A 23,991-nucleotide genomic window follows, 5' to 3' on the forward strand; every position below is an offset into this window, starting at 1 on the left:
GTGACCGTACACAATCTTCCTCCAGGTAACGGCTTTACTTTCCTGTTTACCAAGTCAGATCGGATTAAGGAATGAGATGCGCCCGTATCTACAGTCTGTACATGCTCCTTACGATCCACATTTCCTCTGACAGTAAGACTGCTCGAGTTTCTTCCGATTTGTGATACAGAGATAATGGGAAATTCCGCAGCTGGAGCTAGCTCTCGATCTTTACATCTGACTCGCCCTTGCCATCTCCTCCAACTTTGTTCTTCAGACCACCCATGCTGTTGAAACCACTAGGATCAAAATCGCAATGACGTCCAATGTAACTTGGCTATCCGCATTTGAAGCATTTAATAACTCTTTTACTCCGCTTTTGCGATCCTTTCAGTGCCTCCAGTATTTTCACCCAATCTGGCCTTTCTACCTCCACACGGCGTGCTTTGAAAGCTGGCTTACACAGAAGCGATGCCGTTTCCTGAATCAGAGGATGTGATACCGTTTCTGTGAATGTTGGTTTTGGGTCTGCGTATTATTATTCCATTAATAAAGCTCTGCATTTTTAACTTTTCGGTGTATTCCACGGTACGTCCGCATTCACCAAATGTGCCAGCCTTTCAACATTCGACGCAAACTCTTGCAATGTTTCACCATGTCTCTGGAAGCGGTTCAGTAACTCCATTTGGTATATCTGTCTCCTATGCTCGGTACCGTATCGCCTCTCTAGTGCGCCCATTAATGTTCATATTTGTTACGTTCGTACTCTAGGATGGTCTGTAAGATCTAAGTAGCGGGTCCTTTTAAAGCCACGAACAATGCAACAACTTTATCTTCGGCATTCCAGTTGTTCGCTGCTGACGTCCTCTCAAATTCGAGCTTAAATAACTGGAAAGGAACAGAACCATCAAACTTTGGGTATTTTACCTTCAGAGTAGACGTTGACGAGATTGGACGGTTCAATTGTAACCCCTGTATACGATCTTTTAAAGCATCTATCTCGGCCTCCATTTTATCTTGTCGACCACTGAACCCTTCCTGGAACTACGTTAGTTTCTCTTCCATACGCGCTTCCAGTTGTGCAGAGATCTGCGATGATACCTGTGCTGAAATTTGTGCTGACATTTCTGATATACGCGTCTCTTCTTCTTCAATTTTAGATGTTATTTCTGACGACATCTCTGAGATACGTATCTCCCGTGATTCCAGTTGGGATTATATTTGCGACGACATTTCTGAAATACGCTTCAATCTTGGATGTTATACGGCTCTCCTGAGAGTCTAGTTGTGTTTCCATCTTGGATGTTATACATGTCTCCTGTGATTCCAGTTGAGATGCCATTGTCGACGTTTGTGCAGATATTGCAGCCAAAATCGTGTTCAAGTACGTGCTCGTAACTGCTTGCGATGTTTCGTTTTTCTCTTCAATTTTTTTTGTCTTATCGCCCTTGTTTAATTCTTCTTGGTTTTGAAGTTTCGTTCCTAAATTGCACCGATGCCTGCCGACCACCCAGATAATTTGCGGTCCAGCTTTTAAGACATGGGGGAAGGTTAGACCCTTCCAGGTCTTGCAGTAACGAGCCATGGTTGACCGTATGAAAAGCTTTTGATAGGTCTAGCGCTACGAGTACTGTTCTATTGTGGGGGTTTTGACTTAAACCGCAATTTATCTGTGTGCTGACGGCATTTAGCGCGGTGGTGGTGCCATGGAGTTTTCTGAAGCCATGCTGATGACAGGCCAGCTACAAATTTGCTTGGAAATAGGGGAGCAAAATGGCTTCAAGCGTCTTTGCTACTGGCGATAGGAGAGATATTGGACGATACGACTCTCCTATGTTAGCTGGTTTCCCAGGCTTTAGTAGCTGGACCACCTTGACCATTTTCCATTTTTCGGGTATGACAAAGGTGGAAAGAGACAGGTTGAAGACATGAGCTAAGTATTTGAAACCCTTTTCCCTAGCATGGCTATGCCGTCTGGGCCCACTGCTTTGGATGGTTTAGCGTGACCGAAGGCATCTTCAACCTCTCTGGTGGTGATGGTAATTGGCGACGTGCTGAATTTATGTATCTTTGTCGACCATGGAATGCATTACATATTGACGGCAGAAAGCGTTCGCGCATTTTTTCGAATCCGACAGCACTTTATCGCCGAAGGCGATGGAAACTTTGTCATTGTGCTTAAACGGATTCGACAGGGACTTTACGGTGGACCAAAGTTTACCCACACCGCCAGAGAGGTTACAACCTCTTAGGTGCTCCACCCACTTCGCCCGCTTGTGTTCATCCACAAGCAATCTGATGCGTTGATTTTTATCCCTTATTTGGGGGTCGCCTGGATCGAGCTGTCTTATAAGGTCACGTTCTCTCGCTAAATTTGCGGCCTCCGCCAGGATTTGGGGCCGAATTTCTCCCGGCGGGAATGAAACGCGCCAAGGAGGATTCAATGACCTTGCGGAAAGCACGCTCCCCTTGACGAGCATCATTCGGGATTGGGAGAGCAGCAAAAAGGTTGTCTGTAAAAGATTTGTATTCGTCCCACTTTCCTTTTTTAAAGTTTATGAAAGTGCGTTTTTCTGTGACGATGAAGTCGTTGGTACGTTCGAGCGAAATAAGTATAGGCAGGTGGTCGGATGCCAATGTTACCATCGGCTGCCAGTTGACGCAATTTACAAGTTCTGCGCTCACGATTGAGATATCCGACGAACTGTGACAGCTTCCTACCATACGTGTGGGGGCGTCTCCGTTTATTTTGCAGAACGTCGTTTCTTCTATTTGATCCGCCAACATCTCACCCCTACTGTCCGCCCGCAAGTTTGAATGCCATAGATCGTGATGGGCATTAAAGTCGCCTAAGATAATGCGATTGTTGCCGGTGATTAAGGAGCTAATATTAGGGCGGTATCCACTGGGTCAACAGGTGGCAGGAGGGATGTAGATGTTGATGATTTCTAGGTTTGCATCGCCTGACCGGACAGATAGGCCTTGAAGTTCTAAGACATTGTCCCTGCGATCGATGCCAGGATCAAATAAATGACGTGCAATGTGACCCTCATTTGAAGCATTTGATAACCCTTTTACTCCGCTTTTGCGATCCTTTCAGTGCCTCCAGTATTGTGTTCACCCAGTCTGCCCTTTCTACCTCCACACGGCTTGCTTTGAAAGCTGGCTTACACAGAAGCAATGCCGTTTCCTGAATCAGAGGATGTGATACCGTTTCTGTGAATGTTGGTTTTGGGTCTGCGTATGTCGGTCGCTTCGTTTCGAAATCCCGTATTCCATTAATAAAGCTCTACATTTTCACCTTTTCGGTGTATTCCACGGGTGCGTCCGCATTCACCAAATGTTCCAGCCTTGAAACATCAGACGCAAACTCTTGCAATGTTTCACCAGGCCTTTGGAAGCGGTTCAGTAACTCCATTTGGTATATCTGTCTCCTATTTTCGGTACCGTATCACCTCTCTAGTGCGCCCATTAATGTTCATATTTGTTACGTTCGTACTCTAGGATGGTCTGTAAGATCTAAGTAGTTGGTCCTTTTAAAGCCAATGCAGCAACTTTATCTTCGGCATTCCAGTTGTTCGCTGCTGACGTCCTCTCAACTTGGAGCTTAAATAACTGGAAAGGGACAGAACCTTCAAACTTTGGGTATTTTACCTTCAGAGTAGACGTTGGCGAGATTGGACGGTTCAATTGTAACTCCTGAATACGATCTTTTAAAGCATCTATCCCGGCCTCCATTTTATCTTTTCGACCACTGAACCCTTCCTGGAACTGCGTTAGTTTCTCTTCCATATGCGCTTCCAGTTGTGCAGAGATCTGCGATGATACCTGTGCTGAAATTTGTGCCGACATTTCTGATATACGCGTCTCTTCTTCTTCAATTTTAGATGTTATTTCTGACGACATCTCTGAGATACGTGTCTCCTGTAATTCCAGTTGGGATTATATTTGCGACGACATTTCTGAAATACGCGTTTCTTGTTCTTCAATCTTGGGTGTTATACGTGTCTCCTGTGGTTCCAGTTGAGATGCCATTGTCGACGTTTGTGCAGATATTGCAGCCAAAATCGTGATCAAGTCCGTGCTCATAACTGCCTGCGACGTTTCGTTTTTCTTTTCAATTTTTTTTGTCTCATCGCCATCAAGATGAAACACATACTCTTCCACGTTAAGTCCTTCTAATGCCATTGCCTCTCGTAGTCGTGCCTGAAGTTCGAGTTTATTGCCGGTTGTATTCAATATACGGCTCTACAACTCCTCTTTCAGTTGCTGGATCTTCAATTCACTCCACTTTGCCATGTCCTTGTTGTACTCTGCAAATCTGGAATTTATTCAACAAGTACTCTTCTGACACCAGTTATAACGAATTTAGTGAAACTCCGCTTATTTTGCACTTTCTACTAACATTCTTATCGCTAAATTGTTGAATAAATAACTCCAATATTCAATAATGCAAAATGGTTTTTGTAGCACGTACCTGCTGCAAGTAGATATAAGCAAGTTGCTCGAGGTCAGGTCAGAAATGAGTTTATATCTTTTGAACCACAACATTGTCCAACTTAAAATAAAAAGAGTTTTTAGATGAAAGTAGTGTATTGCATGGTCTGGTAACCTTCCCGTGCGTGGACGTGTTTTTGATCGCTCTTCGAATTGTTATTCTTTTTACTTTGTAAACAAGTTTAATCTTTTATAAATATTATTTAATATAATAGAAACAAGTTTATAAGTTTAATTTCGTATTAAAGCTTTGCACAGTGCAATATACATAGGGGCTTTTTGTGCAATTTAAACATTCAGTCTGTGTGTTCATAGATCATAGATTTTCACAAAAATTTGTGATAACTGCATATCTTTTTGTTGGTAGCTGCTATTAACAAGTCATTTTGTGCCCTTTTTGCTTTGTGTTGTGTTCGCTGCTAGCTATACGCTGTCTAGCGATTTGCATCCAGTGCTCCAAAATAACTCTCGCCCATATTTTTTGAACAGCTGTTCAATTTATCCTATATTTATTGTTTCTTTTGCCTATTTTTCTTTTGGGTTTGATTAACTTTGAAATTAGGTTGGATTGCTGTGTCAAGAAGTGCACCAATCAGAAGAAAATTTCCCGTGATGATACTTATGTTTGTTGTTGGCCCTGCGATAATATGCTCATGTGTTATCTGTGCCGATTTCTCTCACATAGGTGGTCGGGTTTTTGACCTAATATCCTGCAAAATTGGACTGAACTGGACATGTCATGATTGTCGTTCCATAGAAAATGACATGCGAGCTTTTATAAGGCAAACTCAGAAAGAATTCAACAACATTTTTATTGGGTTTCGTGACCTTAACGAAAGACTCAAAACGATGGAAATGATATCTGAATCCCCAAAACGTAAGAAATGTATGCCCAACAATGGTTCCAACTTGTCTTCGAGTCAGGGGCAAAGCTGTCCTCCTAAGAATGTCCCTTCAACCACGTTGACTGATACGAACAGGCTTGCCAAAGACGTTATGAACAATGTAGCTCAGGAATCTCCACAAAACTCTGTCGAGACTTCTAGCGAGACGATCTCTGACAAATTAAGTTATCCACCAACTAATAGTGGTACCTTTGCGGCTGTTGGTCCTACGTCACCAATGTTGATTTCGCTGGACACCCTAACTCACCCTACACCTCCACCGTATCTTTAGCTCCAACAATAACAGTTACCGATACTGGGGTTGTTGCTAGCGATACAAGTGTAACTGAAAAAATAGTACTTCATTGACGGGCTCGATAACCAACGCTAGGTCAAGCAATGCGTTTTCTGTCAACTGTCCTACAACGGCCGCACCTTCCCAGCTCTCTGGTGCGCTATCCGCTACTCCTTTGCAGGTGACTGACCTCGTAGGGCTGTATTTGTGTCCCGATTACACTCCTCGCTTAGCGAAAATGATATTGCTCATTACGTTTGCTCTAAACTTGGTGTTCCTCCCACTAGTAACATCAATGTGTATAAATTAACTTCAAATATGAGAGAGACATCTCCTCATTTAAAATATCTCTTTCTGATGAATATATCGATAAGGTACTTGATTCCTCTTTTTGGCCTAAGCATACTGTGGTTCACTTGTTCACAAGAAAGGCGAGGGCAGAACCTGTTTTGTTACAGTCAAAAAACGGTATGAGGAACACAGTAATAACAACACAAAGGTAATTGCTGACCTGTGCCGTCTTCTCATTAATTACCAAAATGTTCGTGGTTTATGATCAAAACTTGTTCCATTCTTCCTTAATTCTTTCAACTTTTCTGCTTTTACGGAGACCTGGCTAAAGCCTGATAATTACAATTCTTAGGTTTTTTCAAATAAATATGCTGTTTATCGGCGTGATCGAATCTCTAGAGCGAGAGGTGTCGTTATTGCTGTTGAATTTAACCTATCATCTGAGTTGATTTCGTTGGACAATAGCTCTCATATCGAATTCATAGCAGTTAGGCTTTCATTCGGTAGCTATAGCGTAATTGTTTGCTGTTCGTATATACCACCCCGTTCGGATATGGATGTTTATGCTAGGCTTAGCTCGGCCATCTGCGATTTCTATTCGCCAACTTGCAAACAGTTAGTTGGGTTAATATAAGTGATTCAAATTTTTAACTCCCACTGCTCAACATGAGTTTCTCAATTGCTTGTTAGACTCATCTCTTTAACAGATTAACAATGTTGCAAATAGTGGAAATAAAATGCTGGATTTAGTATTTGTGGATGAATCGGTGGGTACTGTCCTTACGCAAATCCCACCTTTATCCCTTCCAGAAGACCCTCTTTACCCTCGCTAGAGATATCACTTGATATCAGCCTACCCCGTATGATTCAAGTACAGTCTCGTCCCCGATCTAGATGCTTCTTCAAAGCGATTTTCATTATGCTCAATGATCTGGTGGCTTCTCATGATTGGTCGGATCTCTATGCTTGCACTGATGTCGAATCTGCAATCTCTATATTTTACAGTACGCTTGATGGCTTCTTTGATACCTGCATTCCTACTCGCTATAGCCTATGTTCGAATAGGCCCCCTTGGTTTTGAAGGCAACTTATCGGATTTAATAACATTAAATCTAGGCTTTATAAGAGATTCAAGAAATCTGGAGCATCTGCAGACCTGCAAATACCTAATAGCTCGTTAAATTTCACCGTGTTAATCAGCTTTGTTATAAAAATTACTTGAGTTGTTGTAAAGGCCAATTTTTAAAAGCCCAAAAAAGTTTTACAGTTTCGTAAATTCAAAGCGGAAAACTTCTGGGTATCCTTCCTCATTAACCTTTGGATGTAAAAAAGGTTGAACTAATGACGACGTTGCTGAACTATTTTCTGAGTTATTTAAGTCCACGTATTCGCCCAGTGGTTTTCATTCCGATCAATACCCCTATCACTTAGATAGCTCGAATTCCATTAGGAGTCCTGCTATTTATGGTAATATTGTTCTTCAGAGTATTCAATCTTTGAAGCCCACATTTTCTCCGGGACCGGACAGTGTTCCTAGTTGCGTGCTTAGGTACTGCGCCGAAAACATGTATGAGCCTATTTTAAAATTATTTGAGCTATCTCTGAGATCTGCGTCATTCCCGCCACTTTGGAAACAGTCTTTTATTATACCCCTTGCATAAAAAAGGTAGTAGGTCAAAAGTTGAAAACTACAGGGGTATAGCTAAACTTTCAGCCATTCCTAAAATCTTTGAACAGATTGTTACCAGTCAACTCTAATATCAGTGTTCTAGTCTTTTATCTCCATGCCAACACGTTTTCATTCGTCAAAGGTCAACCACTACAAATTTGCTTGTATTCACCTCTATAGTTATGGAAGGATTTTTAGCGAACAAGCAAACGGATGTCATCTACAAGGACTTAAGCAAAGCATTTGATACCGTCAACTATGAGTTACTTATTCTTAAGCTTGATTTACTGGGCTTACCGTTTCACCTATTAATGTGGCTGAAAAGCTATCTATCTAACCGGACCCAAAAAGTCCTGTTCAGGTGCAACGTGTCGGAATCGTTCGGAGTTTCCTCCGGTGTACCCCAGGGAAGTCATCTAGACCCTTTGCTCTTTACCCTTTTCATTAATGACCTGCCACAGACAATATTATATTCCCATACTATAATGTATGCGGATGATGTAAAACTTTGCTACAGTTACTGTCCGACCGATTTTAGGTTCCTTGGATCTTCTTCAGGCCGACTTGGACTCGTTCCAACGTTGGTGCACAACAAATTTACTAGATTTAAATTGCTTTAAATGTAAGCATATGACATTTCACCGAGTGAAGCCAGCATTGAAACCTTATGTAATAGATGGTACGTCTTTGGAGCGCATATCTATTGCAAATGATCTAGGTGTCCGTTTTGATCCGAAATTGAATTTTAACATGCATATTTCATCCATTGCCAACAAAGCGTTGGGTTTACTTGGATTTGTTAAGAGATGGGCTAAAGAGTTCGATGATCCGTACCTCACTAAGGTTCTTTACACATCGCTTGTTCGTCCAATACTCGAGTATGGTTCGTGCCAATTGATATTCAGAATAGAAGTAGGATTAATGAAGACAAACAAAAAACCGCTGTGATGGCTGGTTATAGCAGCGTCGCCTAAACGTTGCCGATGACGGAATTTAGCAGTTCCCGAAATGGATCTATACAACGAGCTTTGGAAGTTGTCTAAATTTTTTCTTTCTTCTATTCTAATTTAAAAATTTTTTCAATTAAGAAAAAATGTATCATAACAATAATAATGATAAAAAATTATTGTTAGGACTTGAGCTCGATTCGAACCCGCGATCTTGAATTGTAAATGTTTTATGTTTCTTAGAAATAACTTTAACAAAAACATACTCACACTTTTCTAATTTTTCAGGAATGAAAAATTTTCTTTGTTATGATGAAAAACTTTAGAACGAACAAGTGAAAAATATTCTCTTATTTTGTGAAGAGCGTCATTAGAAAAATCATGTTCTTTATTACTATTTGAAATAATTAATTCACCAGGTATTCTAAGTGTTTGGCCATAAACAAGTTCAGCAGATGAACATTTTAAATCTTCTTTAATAGAAGTTCGTAAACCAAGTAGAATGAATGGTAAAATGTCAGACCAATGAACTGAGTCGTTTGATGCTATAATTGCTGCTTTTAAAGTTCGATGAAATCTCTCTATCATGCCATTTGTTTGGGAATGGTAAGGAGATGTATGAATTTTATGAGAACCTAAAAGTTTAGTTAATTCCGTAAAAAATTTTGAGGTGAATTGTGAATCTTGATCTACCGTAATATTGAATGGTATACCAAATCGTGGTATATAATTTTGAATAAACGTTTTTACTATAGTATTTGTTGAAATATCTTTAAGTGGATAAGCTTCAGGCCAACGTGAAAATCTGTCAATAATTGTTAAAATATAACAATTTTCTTTTGAAAATGAAAGAAGAGGTACAAAAATATCCATATGAATATGTTCAAAACGACCAGATGGTATTTGAATTTTTTGAATAGGAGATTTAGTATGTCTTGAAATTTTGGATTTTTGACAATGGATACAAGATGAAGTTCAATCGTTAACTTCTTTACGCATGTTAGGCCTATAATATTTATTTTGAATTAATTATCTAGTTGTTCTTATACTTGGATGAAATAATGAGTGAATTTTGTCAAATATAATTCTTCTCATAGAATGTGGAACATAAGGTTGAAAAGGTTGTAAAGAAACATCACACCATATGTTTAAATTAATAACTGGAATATGAATTTCTTTTAAATTATTTTTTGAATTTTGATCAGAAATGGTTTTTTGTAAAAATGTATCAGTTTGTTGTTCTTTATATAAAGTTTCTAAATTTATATCTTGAGTTGAAATTGCATTTATTTCTGGAATACGGGAAAGTGTGTCGGTATATATTGAATATCATTTGTAAATTGAGCAATATATTCAAGATGACGTAGTTGACGAGGAGATCTATCTAGTTTAGAATTTAGAACATGAATTAAAGGTTTATGATCAGTATAAATTGTAAAATTTCTACCTTCAAGAAAATGTTTAAAATGTTTAATTGAATTATAAATTGCCAAAAGTTCACGATCAAATGTTGAATATTTAGTTTCTGTTGTAGTTAATTTTCTTGAAAAATAAGCTAAGGGTTCTAGTATATTATTGCTAGTTTGTTGAAGAACTGCTCCAATAGCAATATTTGATGCATCTACTACTAATGATAAAGTACAATTTTTGTCGAAATGTGTAAGTAAAGTATTTTTAACAAAACGTTTTTTAACATTTTCGAAAGCTGTTGTGGTTTCATTTGTCCAATTTAATTGCTTGAGTTTGTTTTTAATTGCATGTGTTAACATTTCATGCAGAGGACTCAGTTCTGTTGCTAACATTTTAATATATCTGTGATATTAATTTATCATACCTAAAAATTTGTGTTATTTATTTATAGAAATTGGTTTTTCAAAATTTGTTATGATTTCAATTCTATCTTAAGATGATTTAATACCTTCGCCTGAAATTTCGTAACTTAAGAAATTTAATTTATTTACACTGAGAGTACATTTTGAAGGTATAATATTTAAATTATATTCTTCAAGTCTTTTGAAAACTGATTTTAAATGATTTATATATTGATCTTCGTTATCACTGGCAATGAGAATGTCATCAATGTATGTAAATAAAAAATCGAAATCAGAAAATATTTCATTAATAAAGGGTTGGAAAGTTTGAGCACTGTTTGGTAAACCGAAAGGCATTCTTACGAATTCAAACATTCCAAAAGGGGTAGTTATTGCAGTTTTATGAATGTCTTCTTCTGCCGTTGGAATTTGGTGGTAAGCACGCACAAGATCATTTTTGGAAAAAAATTCTTTGTTTTTTCAATTGTTAAATCATCGATATGTGGTAAAGGATAGCGATCTGAAGGTTTTAACTAAGAAATCAAATTCAGCTTTAGCAATTTTAAGTTTGATTGGATCAAGACATCTGGGTTTCGAAAATGGTAAAATACCTTTTGTTTCTATCCTGTGAACCGTATTTTGTTTAACTTTTTTAGTATAATCTGGTTCGCAGGTAATAGATGGAAATTCATTAAGTAGTTTTGAAAACTTATTTTCGACAATAAGAATTTTGAGTGAGAAAATATCAGAAAATCCAGAAGTTCCATCAGCTTTAATTTTTGTAGTACAATCCATTATTTCTTTACTTTTAATATTGACAATAATTCTAAATTTTTCTAAAACTTTGCTCCTAAAATTGGTGTATCAATGTTCTGAAATTTGTGGTGGGCTTCCTCTTTAAACTCTCCAGAAACTGCGCTGTCCTCAGCTATGCAGACGTTTTCATAGGCGTTTTTTAACGAAGCCCAGCGACCGTTGAGGTCCTCTAACTTGACCTCCAATAAAGAGTCCGTGTGGTCATCAGGATATTCTTTTTGAAAATTGGTGCAAAATTACACCACATTGTTGGAGTCGAAGATAAATTTTGACATGATTTCTGTTGAAGAAGGCATGATTCGAGATGGTATCAAGTGTTTGATTTGAAAAAAAAAAAAACGACCGGGAAGACAAGCTGGGTGGAGACTATTTAAGTTCACAAGTGGTATTGTGCACGAAAATTCGGGTTTATAATGAGAAACTTCAACACTACAGGCGCGAGCCGAAAAACACTTATTTGGAGAGTGGACTTTCCGTCTGTCGCTCAGAGGGATAACGATTTTTCGGAAACGAATGGGCACTTAATCAGTTTTGCACTGCTCACGAAGGGATTCACCCAAAAAACCAAGCAATGTTAATTAGGGAATGCCCCACTGATATCGAAGGGGTTTCACAAAAAGGAACTTAGCACGGTTTACTAGGGAATTCCCCTTGAATTCACTGAAATATACGTATGATTTTGAATGTTTTGTGATATAAAATGTATGTGTGACGCATAAATAAACGTGGTATGTGTAGAATTGATGGATGATGATGGAGATATGGGTATGATTTGGTGATAAAAACGTAAATAGCAAAATAACGTGGGATTTTGGATGTTTGAGAAACCCAAGATAAGCGGGGTTTTCAAAAGATGTTATGATTGGACGCAAGCAAAGTAATAACGCGTTTTTTTCCGTGCTGGATTGCACAAGATGTAAGATTGTTATATTTTTTATTAAGGGGTAATTTTTGCAGACAATTATAGGGTCCGAACCCAATCGCAACGATAAATCCTTATTACAACTTTAATATATTTAGTTACTAGTAGACCCGTCAGACGTTGTTCTGCCCTAAATTTGGTCTACCTGCATACATTTTAATAAGCTTTTTCTCTCTAACTCTGCTCTCCCCTCTTCACTTCTTCTTAATCATTTTATTCACTCCTCCCTCCGTCTTTTTCGCTTCATCTATCTCTATTTTCGTCTCACTATATCTCTTTCTCAGTCTCCTTATCCTTCCCTCTTTTCTCTTCTCTCAAGTTTTCCCCATTCTTCTTCATCCCTTATTGCCAGTCCCAGAGAGTGGTATGTATTTTGTTCCAGTCCCACTCGGAGTTCCAGTCCCACTCCGAGTCTCAATCCCAGCCCGTCTCTGGTCTACTTCCCCGAAAATAGGATCGTAAATACTAATATAGGCAAATTTATATACCAAATTTCAGACAAATCGGATAGGACGTATGTAAATAGGTATGTGGGTATTATCAATTCATGCTTTTTTTCGGCTTCGCATGCATATTTATCAGTTTTTTCAGGTTGATGCGCCTAAATCGAATATTACAATGAAAATTACTTTAAATCTCTGAGCAACAGCTTTCATTTGATATCCATATTACACACACATTCTAGGGGTATCCGGGTCCAAGTTATGGCCTATATCTCGAGACCCCAGTCATTCAGCGGTATAAATTACTCTGTACTAAAGCACACATTAACAGCTTCAATTTGATACACATAATGTAGAAACACATCCTAGTGTTACCCTGGTTTACGTTTTAGCCTATATCTCGAGACCATAGTCACCTATAGGTATGAAAACTACCCTGCACTAAAGCATTCATCAACAGCTTCAATTTGATACCCATAATGTAAAAACACATCCTAGTGTTACCCTGGTCCACGTTTTGGCCTATATCCCAATCCTCTAGTCACAAACAGATATGAAAATTACCCTGTACTAAAGCACTCATCAACAGCTTTCATTTGTTATCCTTCTTTTATAAAAAATTTCTAGGGGTATCAGGGTCCACGTTTTGGCCTCAATCTCGAGACCCTAGTCACCAATAGGTATGAATACTACCCTGTACTAAAGCACTCATCAACAGCTTTCATTTGTTATCCATATTATATAAACATATTCTAAGGGTATCCGGGTCCATATTTTGGCATATATCTCGAGACCCTAGTCACTCACGGGGACGAAAAATACCTCGTATCAAATTACCCATAAACAGCTTCCATTTGATGCCCACATTTTACAAACATATCCCAGGATTACCCAGGTCCACGTTGTGATCTCAAGACCCTATCCAGAACGGGATAAAAATTATCCTATGTTTGCTCCTGGTTCTAAGCTACCCAATTTTCAGCCAAATCTGTTCATCCGTTCTTGAGTTATAAATAGTGTAACTAACACCACTTTCTCTTATATCATATGTATATACATCACATTAGAAACTTCAAAAATAACAGTACTTCTCCACTATTTAATTGATGTTATTATACAATCTACAAACTTCAATCACTCTATCTATTAAAAAAAGGCGCATGAAAATCCGTTGCGTATTTTTAAAGGTTTAAGCATTCAAAGGGCCATGGGACAGAAAAAGCGACTTTGTTTTAAAATATGTAGTGATAGTGATACGTGCAAAAATACCAAAAAATAAAACTTTTTTGAAGAATTTTAAGAAAATGTTTAATATTTTTAACGAAAGATTATTTTTCAATAGATGTATGCATTCTTAACCATTTATGTTGCATTAACAATTAACCATTTATGTTACATAAATATGTATGTACATACCTATGTCAAGCTGATATTATATGAAAATACATATACATATATGTACATTCATACATGCCTATAAAGTTTATAGTATAAACTAGGCACGCTTAAACAACGAACCGATATCATTTCGTTACGATAATTAACGTTAATAAACTAAACAAAGTCATTTCGTTTCGTTTATTAACGTTAAGGACGTCAAATTAACGAAATGATTTTGTTTCGTTTTCTGCCCCATCAAAACGAAATCAAATCGTTTATGTTGATTATTAATTTCAAACTATGCTGGCAAAGCTGATTGATGGCGGAGTCATTAAAGGTGAAAGCATTAGCAAAGCTGATTGCAACTTTTCTCATGAATTTTGGCAGTACGAACATTTCCACAGTATTTTTGACATTACCACCAACGAATTTCACAAACAAATTACATGGAGTTTGTGTGTGTATGTCCGCTCGCTGTTACCACCTTACGGCTTCACCATGGCTATGGCATTGCCAGCACAATTCAAACATAAAGTACCACGTTTTTGTTAACGTTTTTAACATTAACGAAAGCTTTTGGTTTCAGTTAAAAACGAGACACAATTGATCTTGATAATTTCTTTATCGATAATATTTCGAAGTGTTTCAACGGAAACGGCGGACATATTTTGATAAAAGATTAGCTGGTATAAACCTACGCCCGAATTTATATTACGCAGCGAATGCTATGTACATATGTACGTATGTGTCGCATCATACCTAACTCAAAAGCAATTAGCGCGAACAGTTGACACCGAACAATCAGACACACGAATTTTTTGGTAAAAATGTTACTTTTGTTTAAACAATTTGGCTGATATAAGAAAGGAATCAAGTATTTTTTTTATGCAGATCGAAGGTAAATATTTCAAAGTTTTACTGAAAAGTAGAATTTTTTAAATCCATCCATCCGTTTATGAGTTATAACTGTGTAAAAAAAATTTTATGATTTTTTACTGCATTTTTGCAATTTGCCAAGCCCCTATAATATATATCTTCAAATGATATCAACTGTACCATCTCACGTAGCTAAGCTTTCAAATGCAAAATACCGTTTTAAAATCGGAGCATTCTGTGAAGTTATGTGCATACATGGCATTTAGCGACTTTATTTTATAAGATTTATAGATAACGATGACTATGCCAATTAGAGTAAATCACACTCTTTACTCATACAAACCGGCGTTTATCTGTATTTGCATGTAAGCAACTGGTTGTGGTATTTATATGCGTAGGTACACAACCCTTCTGTTTATTGAGAAAAACTCATATACGCACTTTATTAAAATTTAGAGAACTTCTATATCTACATACATATATTTTTTGAATTTCATTGAAGAGGGATCTTTTATAGTATTTAGAAGCAATTTAATTGAAAAACAAACAAGAACGGGCCTTCATGAATGGGGCTGAACAATAATCTTATCCCGTTCGTAATCTCCGAATAATCGGATGTATAAGATAAGAAATATATAGTGAAGAGATCTACATACCTAAACGATTTTTAATATAAATATAAAATAAACAAGTAAGGAAGGCTAAGTTCGGGTGAAACCGAACATTACATACTCAGTTGAGAGCTGTGAAGACAAAATAAGGAAAATCACCATGTACGAAAATGAACCTAGGGTAACCCTGGAATGTGTTTATATGACATGTGTATCAAATGGAAGGTATTAAAGAGTATTTTAAGAGGAAGTGGGGCATAGTTCTATAGATGGACGCCATTCAGGGATATCGCCATAAAGGTGGACCAGGGATGACTCTAGAATTAGTTTGTACAATATGGGTATCAAATGAAAAGTGTTAATGAGTATTTTAAAAGGGCGTGGGCCTTAGTTCTATAGTTGGACGCCTTTTCGAGATATCGCCATAAAGGTGGACCAGGGGTGACTCTAGAATTTGTTTGTACGATATGGGTATCAAGTGAAAGGTGTTAATGAGTATTTTAAAAGGGCGTTGGCCTTAGTTCTATAGGTGGACGCCTTTTCAAGATATCGCAATAAAGGTGAATCTGGGATGACTCTAGAATTTGTTTGTACGATATGGGTATCAAATGAAAGGTGTTAATGAGTATTTTAAAAGGGAGTGGGCCTTAGTTCTATAGGTGGATGCCTTTTCGAGATATCGCCATAAAGGTGGGCCAGGGGTGACTCTAGAATTTTATTGTACGATATGGGTATCAAATGAAAGGTGTTAATGCGTATTTTAAAAATGAGTGGGCCTGAGTTCTATATGTGGACGCCTTTTCGAGATATCGCCATAAACGTGGACCAGGGGTGACTCTAGAATGTGTTTGTACGATATGGGTATCAAATTAAAGGTATTAATGAGGGTTTTAAAAGGGAGTGGCCCTTAGTTGTATATGTGAAGGCATTTTCGAGATATCGACCTAAATGTGGACCATTTTTTCATTTTCTTCTACTTAATATGGTAGGTGTGTCACACCCATTTTACCAAGTTTTTTCTAAAGTTATATTTTGCGTCAATAGACCAATACAATTACCATGTTTCATTCCTTTTTTCGTATTTGGTATATAATTATGGCATTTTTTTCATTTTTCGTAATTTTAGAAATCGAAAAAGTGGGCGTGGTCATAGTCCGATTTCGGCCATTTTTTACACCAATACAAAGTGAGTTCAGATAAGTACGTGAACAGAGTTTAGTAAAGATATATCGATTTTTACTCAAGTTATAGTGTTAACGGCCGAGCGGAAGGACAGACGGTCGACTGTTTATAAAAACTGGGCGTGGCTTACACCGATTTCGCCCTTTTTCACAGAAAACAATTATCGTCCTAGAATCTAAGCCTCTACCAAATTTCACAAGGATTGGTAAATTTTTGTTCGACATGCATTAAAAGTATCCTAGACATTTTTAAATGAAAAAGGGCGGAGCCACGACCATTTTGAAATTTTCTTTTATTTTTGTATTTTGTTGCAACATATCATTACTGGAGTTGAATGTTGACATAGTTTACTTATATACTGTAAAAATATTAACTTTTCTTTTAAAATTTGAATTAAAATTTTTTTTTTTATGAGTGTCTGCTACTCTGAAACCAAAGTAGTGCAGATACGCATCTTTGAGCGCATTTGTTATTATTTTGACACTTTTTTTTAATCATATAGCAACCACAAACGTAACAAAAACACTTTGAATCAACTTTGCAACAATGTCTCTGCATTTCTATTTGCTCTAATCACTTATATTATTTTACAGTTACAGTTGAAATGACTTATCAAGCAGTGCCACTATTTAAAAGCTGCTATAATAGCTCAATGGTGCTATCATACGAGAACTCGGAAACTAGAATTAATCTTAAAAAACTGAATGCAGATTCGAATTCAGCATATCAAATATAGTTTAGAATCGTTCTTATTTGCTCAGATCCAAAAGTTGGCCTGAATTTGTAAACTTGTGTTATACACAAAAATTTTTCTCGGGCAAAAATGTCGATATATTAAAATAAATTGGATTTTTATTTTCGTTTTAAGGTATTTCTTATAAATTTTTTTCTGAATTGCAGAGATTTTAGTTTAACAAAAGTGTACTGAAATGTACTCACTTTAGAGATGAAAAAGGCAAATATATTGAATTTAAATAAAAACAAGTAAGGAAGGCTAAGTTCGGGTGTAACCGAACATTACATACTCAGTTGAGAGCTGTGGAGACAAAGTAAGGGAAAATCACCATGTTGTAAAAAGAACCTAGGGTTACCCTGGAATGTGTTTGTATGACATGTGTATCAAATGGAAGGTATTAAAGAGTATTTTAAGAGGAAGTAGACCATAGTTCTATAGATGGACGCCATTTAGGAATATCGCCATAAAGGTGGACCAGGCCTGACTCTAGAATTTGTTTGTACGATATGGGTATCAAATGAAATGTGTTAATGATAATTTTAAAAGGGAGTGGACCTAAGTTCTATAGGTGGACGCCTTTTCGAGATATCGCCATAAAGGTGGACCAGGGGTGACTCTAGAATTTATTTTGTACGATATGGGTATCAAATGAAAGGTATTAATGAGTATTTTAAAACGGCGTGGGCCTAAGTTCTATAGATGGACGCCGTTTCGAGATATCGCCATAAAGGGGACCAGGGGCGACTCTAGAATTTATTTTGTACGATATGGGTATCAAATGAAAGGTATTAATGAGTATTTTAAAAGGGCGTCGGCCTAAGTTCTATAGATGGACGCCGTTTCGAGATATCGCCATAAAGATGGATCAGGGGTGACTCTAGAATTTCTTTGTACGATATGAGTATCAAATGAAAGATTTTAATGAGTATTTTAAGAGGGCGTGGGCCTTAGTTCTATATGTGGACGCCTTTTCGAGATATCGCCATAAGGGTGGACCATGAGTGCCTCTAGAATTTGTTTGTACTATATGGGTATCAAATGAAAGGGAGTGGGCCTTAGTTCTATAGGTGGACGCCTTTTCGGAATATCGTTATAAAAGTGGACCAGGGTTGACTTTAGAATGCGTTTGTACAATAGGGTTATCAAACGAAAGGTGTTAATAAGTGCTTTAAAATGGAGTGAGCATTAGTTCTATAGGAGGACGCCTTTTCGGAATATCGTTATAAAAGTGGACCAGGGGTGACTCTAGAATGCGTTTGTACAATATGGGTATCAAATGAAAGGTGTTAATGTGTATTTTAAAAGGGCGTGGGCCTTATTTCTATAGGTGGACGTCTTTTCGAGATATCGCCATAAAGGTGGACCAGGGGTGACTCTAGAATTTGTTTGTACGATATGGGTATCAAATGAAAGGTGTTAATGATTATTTTAAAAGGGCGTGGTCCTTATTTCTATAGGTTGACGCCTTTTCGAAATATCGGCATTAAGGTGGACTAGGGGTGACTCTAGAATTTGTTTGTACTATATGGGTATCAAATGAAAGGTGTTAATGAGTATTTTGAAAGGGAGTGAGCTTTAGTTCTATAGGTGGACGCCTTTTCGGAATATCGTTATAAAAGTGGGCCAGGGTTGACTCTAGAATGCGTTTGTACAATATGGGTATCAAACGAAAGGTGCTAATAAGTGTTTTAAAAGGGAGTGGGCCTTAGTTCTATAGGTGGACGCCTTTTCGGAATATCGTTATAAAAGTGGACCAGGGGTGACTCTAGAATGCGTTTGTATAATATGGGTATCAAATGAAAGGTGTTAATGAGTATTTTAAAAGGGCGTGGGCCTTAGTTCTATAGGTGGACGCCTTTTCGAGATATCGCCATAAAGGTGGACAAGGGGTGACTCTAGAATTTGTTTGTACGATATGGGTATCAAATGAAAGGTGTTAATGAGTATTTTAAAAGGGCGTGCGCCTTAGTTTTATAGGAGGACGCCTTTTCGAAATATCGCCATAAAGGTGGACCAGGGGTGACTCTAGAATTTGTTTGTACGATATGGGTATCAAATGAAAGGTGTTAATGAGTATTTTGAAAGGGAGTGAGCTTTAGTTCTATAGGTGGACGCCTTTTCGGAATATCGTTATAAAAGTGGGCCAGGGTTGACTCTAGAATGCGTTTGTACAATATGGGTATCAAACGAAAGGTGCTAATGAGTATTTTAAAAAGGAGTGAGCCTTAGTTCTATATGTGGTCGCCTTTTCGAGATATCGACATAAACGTGGACCTGGGGTGACTCTAGAATTTGTTTGTACTATATGGGTATCAAATGAAAGGTGTTCATGAGTATTTTAAAAGGGTGTGGGCCTTAGTTCTATAGGTGGATGCCTTTTCGATATATCGCCATAAACGTGGACCAGGGGTGACTCTAGAATTTGTTTGTACGATATGGGTATCAAATGAAAGGTGTTAATGAGTATTTTAAAAGGGAGTGGCCCTTAGTTGTATATGTGAAGGCGTTTTCGAGATATCGACCAAAATGTGGACCAGGGTGATCCAGAACATCATCTGTCGGGTACCGCTAAGTTATTTATATATGTAATACCACGAACAGTATTCCTTCCAAGATTCCAAGGGCTTTTGATTTCGCCCTGCAAAACTTTTTCATTTTCTTCTACTTAATATGGTAGGTGTCACACCCATTTTACCAAGTTTTTTTCTAAAGTTATATTTTGCGTCAATAGACCAATACAATTACCATGTTTCATCCCTTTTTTCGTATTTGGTATATAATTATGGCATTTTTTCATTTTTCGTAATTTTCGATATCGAAAAAGTGGGCGTGGTCATAGTCGGATTTCGGCCATTTTTTACACCAATACAAAGTGAGTGCAGATAAGTACGTCAACTGAGTTTAGTAAAGATATATCGATTTTTGCTCAAGTTATCGTGTTAACGGCCGAGCGGAAGGACAGACGATCGACTGTATATAAAAACTGGGCGTGGCTTCAACCGATTTCGCCCTTTTTCACAGGAAACAGTTATCGTCCTAGAATCTAAGCCTCTACCAAATTTCTCAAGGATTGGTAAATTTTTGTTCGACTTATGACATTAAAAGTATCCTAGACAAATTAAATAAAAAAGGGCGGAGCCAAGCCCATTTTGAAATTTTCTTTTATTTTTGTATTTTGTTGCACCATATCATTACTGGAGTTGAATGTTGACATAATTTACTTATATACTGTAAAGATATTAACTTTTCTTAAAAAATTTGAATTAAAAAAAAAAAATTATTTTAAAAAGTGGGCGTGGTCGTTCTCCTATTTTGCTAATTTTTATTAAACAGGCATATGGTAATAAGTGTAACGTTCCTGCCAAATTTCATCATGATATCTTCAACGACTGCCAAACTACAGCTTGAAAAACTTCTAAATTACCTTCTATTAAAAGTGGGCGGTGCCACGCCCATTGTCCAAAATTTTACTAGTTTTCTATTATTTTAATTAATTTTTTTTCGATACTGATGATTTTGATATATGGAAGTCTATATCTATCTCGATTCCTTTATACCTGTACAACCAACCGTTATCCAATCAAAGTTAATATACTCTGTAAGCTCTGCTCAATTGTGTCGTGCTCATTTTAACTTTTCCTACAAATTGGCGGGACGAATCTAGTTGTTTTATGCCGACTCCGAACGGCATCTGCAGGGCAGTTCAGTTTTCACTGAGAGCTTTTCATGGCAGAAATACACTCGTGCTTACCAAACACTACCGACGGGCGACACCCTTGGAAAAATTTTCTTCCAATTGAAAAAACTTATTCCTAAAATTTCGACCTTGCTTTGCCCGGGGCGTGATCTGCGGTGTGGTAGAAGGGGCACGCTACCATTATACCACGGCGGCCGCAAGTTACTGAATTTAGGTTATTTAAATTTGGCAACCCTATTTAGGATCAAACTTTTAGCCCTGTGGGAACATTGCACTTGTTAGCTACTGGAAGACTCCTTTGAAAATGGTGGTTATTGTTATTCCTTCATTTTGTTAAATATGATCTCAGTTCCGAATCTTGATTGAATACGCCAAAACTCAATATTCTTCTTTATCTTAAAATCATTATACAGTAATTATTTAAGCATGCTTCGATATTGAGCGTCGCAGAATATGAACACAAAACTAAAAGGCCATAGTAATTGATTCTACGAAACAAACATAATTTTAGTACCAGCATGGTGGGATCAAATATGCTTACCACTTCTCATAGACATAAAGAAATAGAAAACGGCCCACGCTAGAATTACAATATAGTAAACGTTCATCCAACAAGACATTACAGCAGCAGCATAACCGATACCTTCAATGAAAAGATCGAAATATATATGAATTAACTTGACATTAAATGAGAATGTTACCTTTAAATATGGGCGCGATCTTAAACACGCCCAAACCTCCAATCGTTAACATCTGACCCAGTGCTAACTCCAGGAAAAACATTGGGATGCCAGCTAGTATGAGTGCCATAAAATACGGCAAAAGAAAAGCACCGCCACCATTTTTGTAGCATAGGTATGGAAAACGCCAAACGTTGCCTAGTCCAATAGCCAAACCCACAACAGATAATATAAAGTCCAACTTAGACGACCAAGACCCACGTTCAGGTACATCACAGAGTATCTTCAGCTAATTATTAAAAAATTTGATTGAATTTTAAACGTGCGTTTCTTAAGCTAGGAACGGGCAGAACTTAAGCCCGCAAAGCAAAGTGCGAGCAGGTGCCAAAGGGGAACATGGGGCTTTGAATTCGAAATATCCTGAATTCATACTGCTGTGAAGGCAGATGCCTAAACCTCTTATTATATTATTATTGTTATTATATATTCACCACGCAGCCATATGAACGCACCGATGCAGGCTTGGTAATTTGTCTCCAAGTATTGCCTTTTTTGTTGTTATTCATTTTATACGCAATAAGGTACATATGTATGTATACTCTATGTTTCTAATCCAGATTGTTTGCGGTATTTTGAAGCCCGTTCAACATAACTTGATTTGTAATATTGGATTTTAGCAATACGTTTAGGGTTGAAAGGATGAAGGAAAATCGTTCCAAAAAACTTCACCCTTGTTCTAAAATTTGGTCGATATTTCCCAAACGTATGTGATATGGAAGGCGGCCACCGTGGTGGGATGGTAGCGTGATCCGCCTACCGCATCGAAGACCCTGGGTTCACGCCCCGGGCAAAGCAACACCAATATTCTAGAAACAAGTTTTTTCAATTAGAAGAAAATTTTTCTAAGCGGGGTCACCCCTCGGCAGTGTTAGGCAAGCACTCCGAGTGTATTTCTGCCATGAAAAGCTCTCATTGAAAACTCATCTGCCTTGGAGATGCCGTTCGTAGTCGGCATAAAATAAGTAAGTCCCGTCCCGTCAATTTGTATGAAAAATTAAAAAGGAGCACGACGCAAAATGGAAGAGAAGCTCGGCCTTAAATCTCTTCGGAGGTTATGGCGCCTTTCATTTATTTTTATTTATGTGATATTGAATTAAAAACCACTTATAAACCATCTACGAAAGTAACGCAGCTAAGCTCTCAGCTGAGTATGTAATGTTCGGTTACACCCAAACATAGCCTTCCCTACTTGTTTCTATCTTTTGTACTCCCAAATCCCCCAATTTGTTATTATCTTTCCCCCTTTAGACATTTTCTGTCTTTCAACCGTAAATATGTTATAAGTAATGTTTCCGTTGTTAAATATTATGTCAGAAAGGAGTCTGACGCTTTCTTTGACGTCTCATTTGCAACATTTCTCATTTGTTTCGTGAAGTGTGTTGCGTTTGATTGGCGTGAAATGCTATACGTGTAGTGATAGATAATAAAAAGAAAAAAATATATTTCAGAAACCTAAATGCTATCTTATGAAGATTAAAAAGATTGATTGATTCAAATCGAATATTTTACGGGTAAGATAATTTTATAATTGAACTAGTTTCCTAGTACTTCTATGGACGAAACCTATAGGGTTATGCAAAAATGGCTAATGCCATATCAGTAATTTTTGAGTGGGGACGTATGGACAGGCAATATAAAGTAATTTACTAATCTTCTTATTCGAATAATTTTACTAATTAGTATATTTAATTAATTTCTAATTTTTTTAATAAAGTTTTTAGTAAACTCATTTCATATCGCTTAACTAGTTTATGAGAAAATACTCTCACATTATAGACCATAACAACTGGCTTTTTATTTTAGTGTAAGAGAAAAAAAAAATGTAAAAAATCTAAGGCTGAGCTTCTCTTCCAATTTGCGTCGTGCTTCTCTTTTTTAACAACAAATTGGCGGGATGGAACCTAATTGTTTTTATGTCGAATCCGAACAGCATCTGCAAGGCGAATGAGTTTTCACTGAGAGCTTTTCATGGCAGAAACACACTCGGAGTGCGACCCCGCTTAGAAAAATTGTCTTCTAATTGAAAAAAATTGTTTCTAAAATTTTTGATGTTGGTTTTCCCGGGGCGTGAACCCTGAATCTTAGGTATGGTAGGCGGAGCACGCTGCCATCACACCACGGCGGCCGCCCGTGAAATTGAAAAATGCCCAGGGAAGTGCATACATCGAAAAGAAAAAGTGGATTTCAGCAAAGGAAAGCCAAACAGGCTTGATTG

The 23,991-nt window shown here is 37.5% G+C and overlaps 1 protein-coding gene across 1 annotated transcript in view; it reads right to left on the minus strand.

The window, feature by feature from the left end:
* The window catches only part of Gat (GABA transporter), a 1,840,468-nt gene that overhangs the window by 1,676,756 nt on the left and 139,721 nt on the right, over positions 1–23,991 (minus strand). Inside the window, exons 2-3 of the mRNA XM_067758099.1 lie at positions 21,738–22,005; positions 21,578–21,679 (exon numbers count right to left, since the gene is read on the minus strand). Of these exons, the coding sequence (XP_067614200.1) occupies positions 21,578–21,679; positions 21,738–22,005 (370 nt within the window). The remainder of the gene's footprint in view (positions 1–21,577; positions 21,680–21,737; positions 22,006–23,991) is intronic.

Source organism: Eurosta solidaginis, chromosome X, assembly GCF_040869045.1.
Source record: "Eurosta solidaginis isolate ZX-2024a chromosome X, ASM4086904v1, whole genome shotgun sequence".
Lineage (NCBI taxonomy): Eukaryota > Metazoa > Arthropoda > Insecta > Diptera > Tephritidae > Eurosta > Eurosta solidaginis.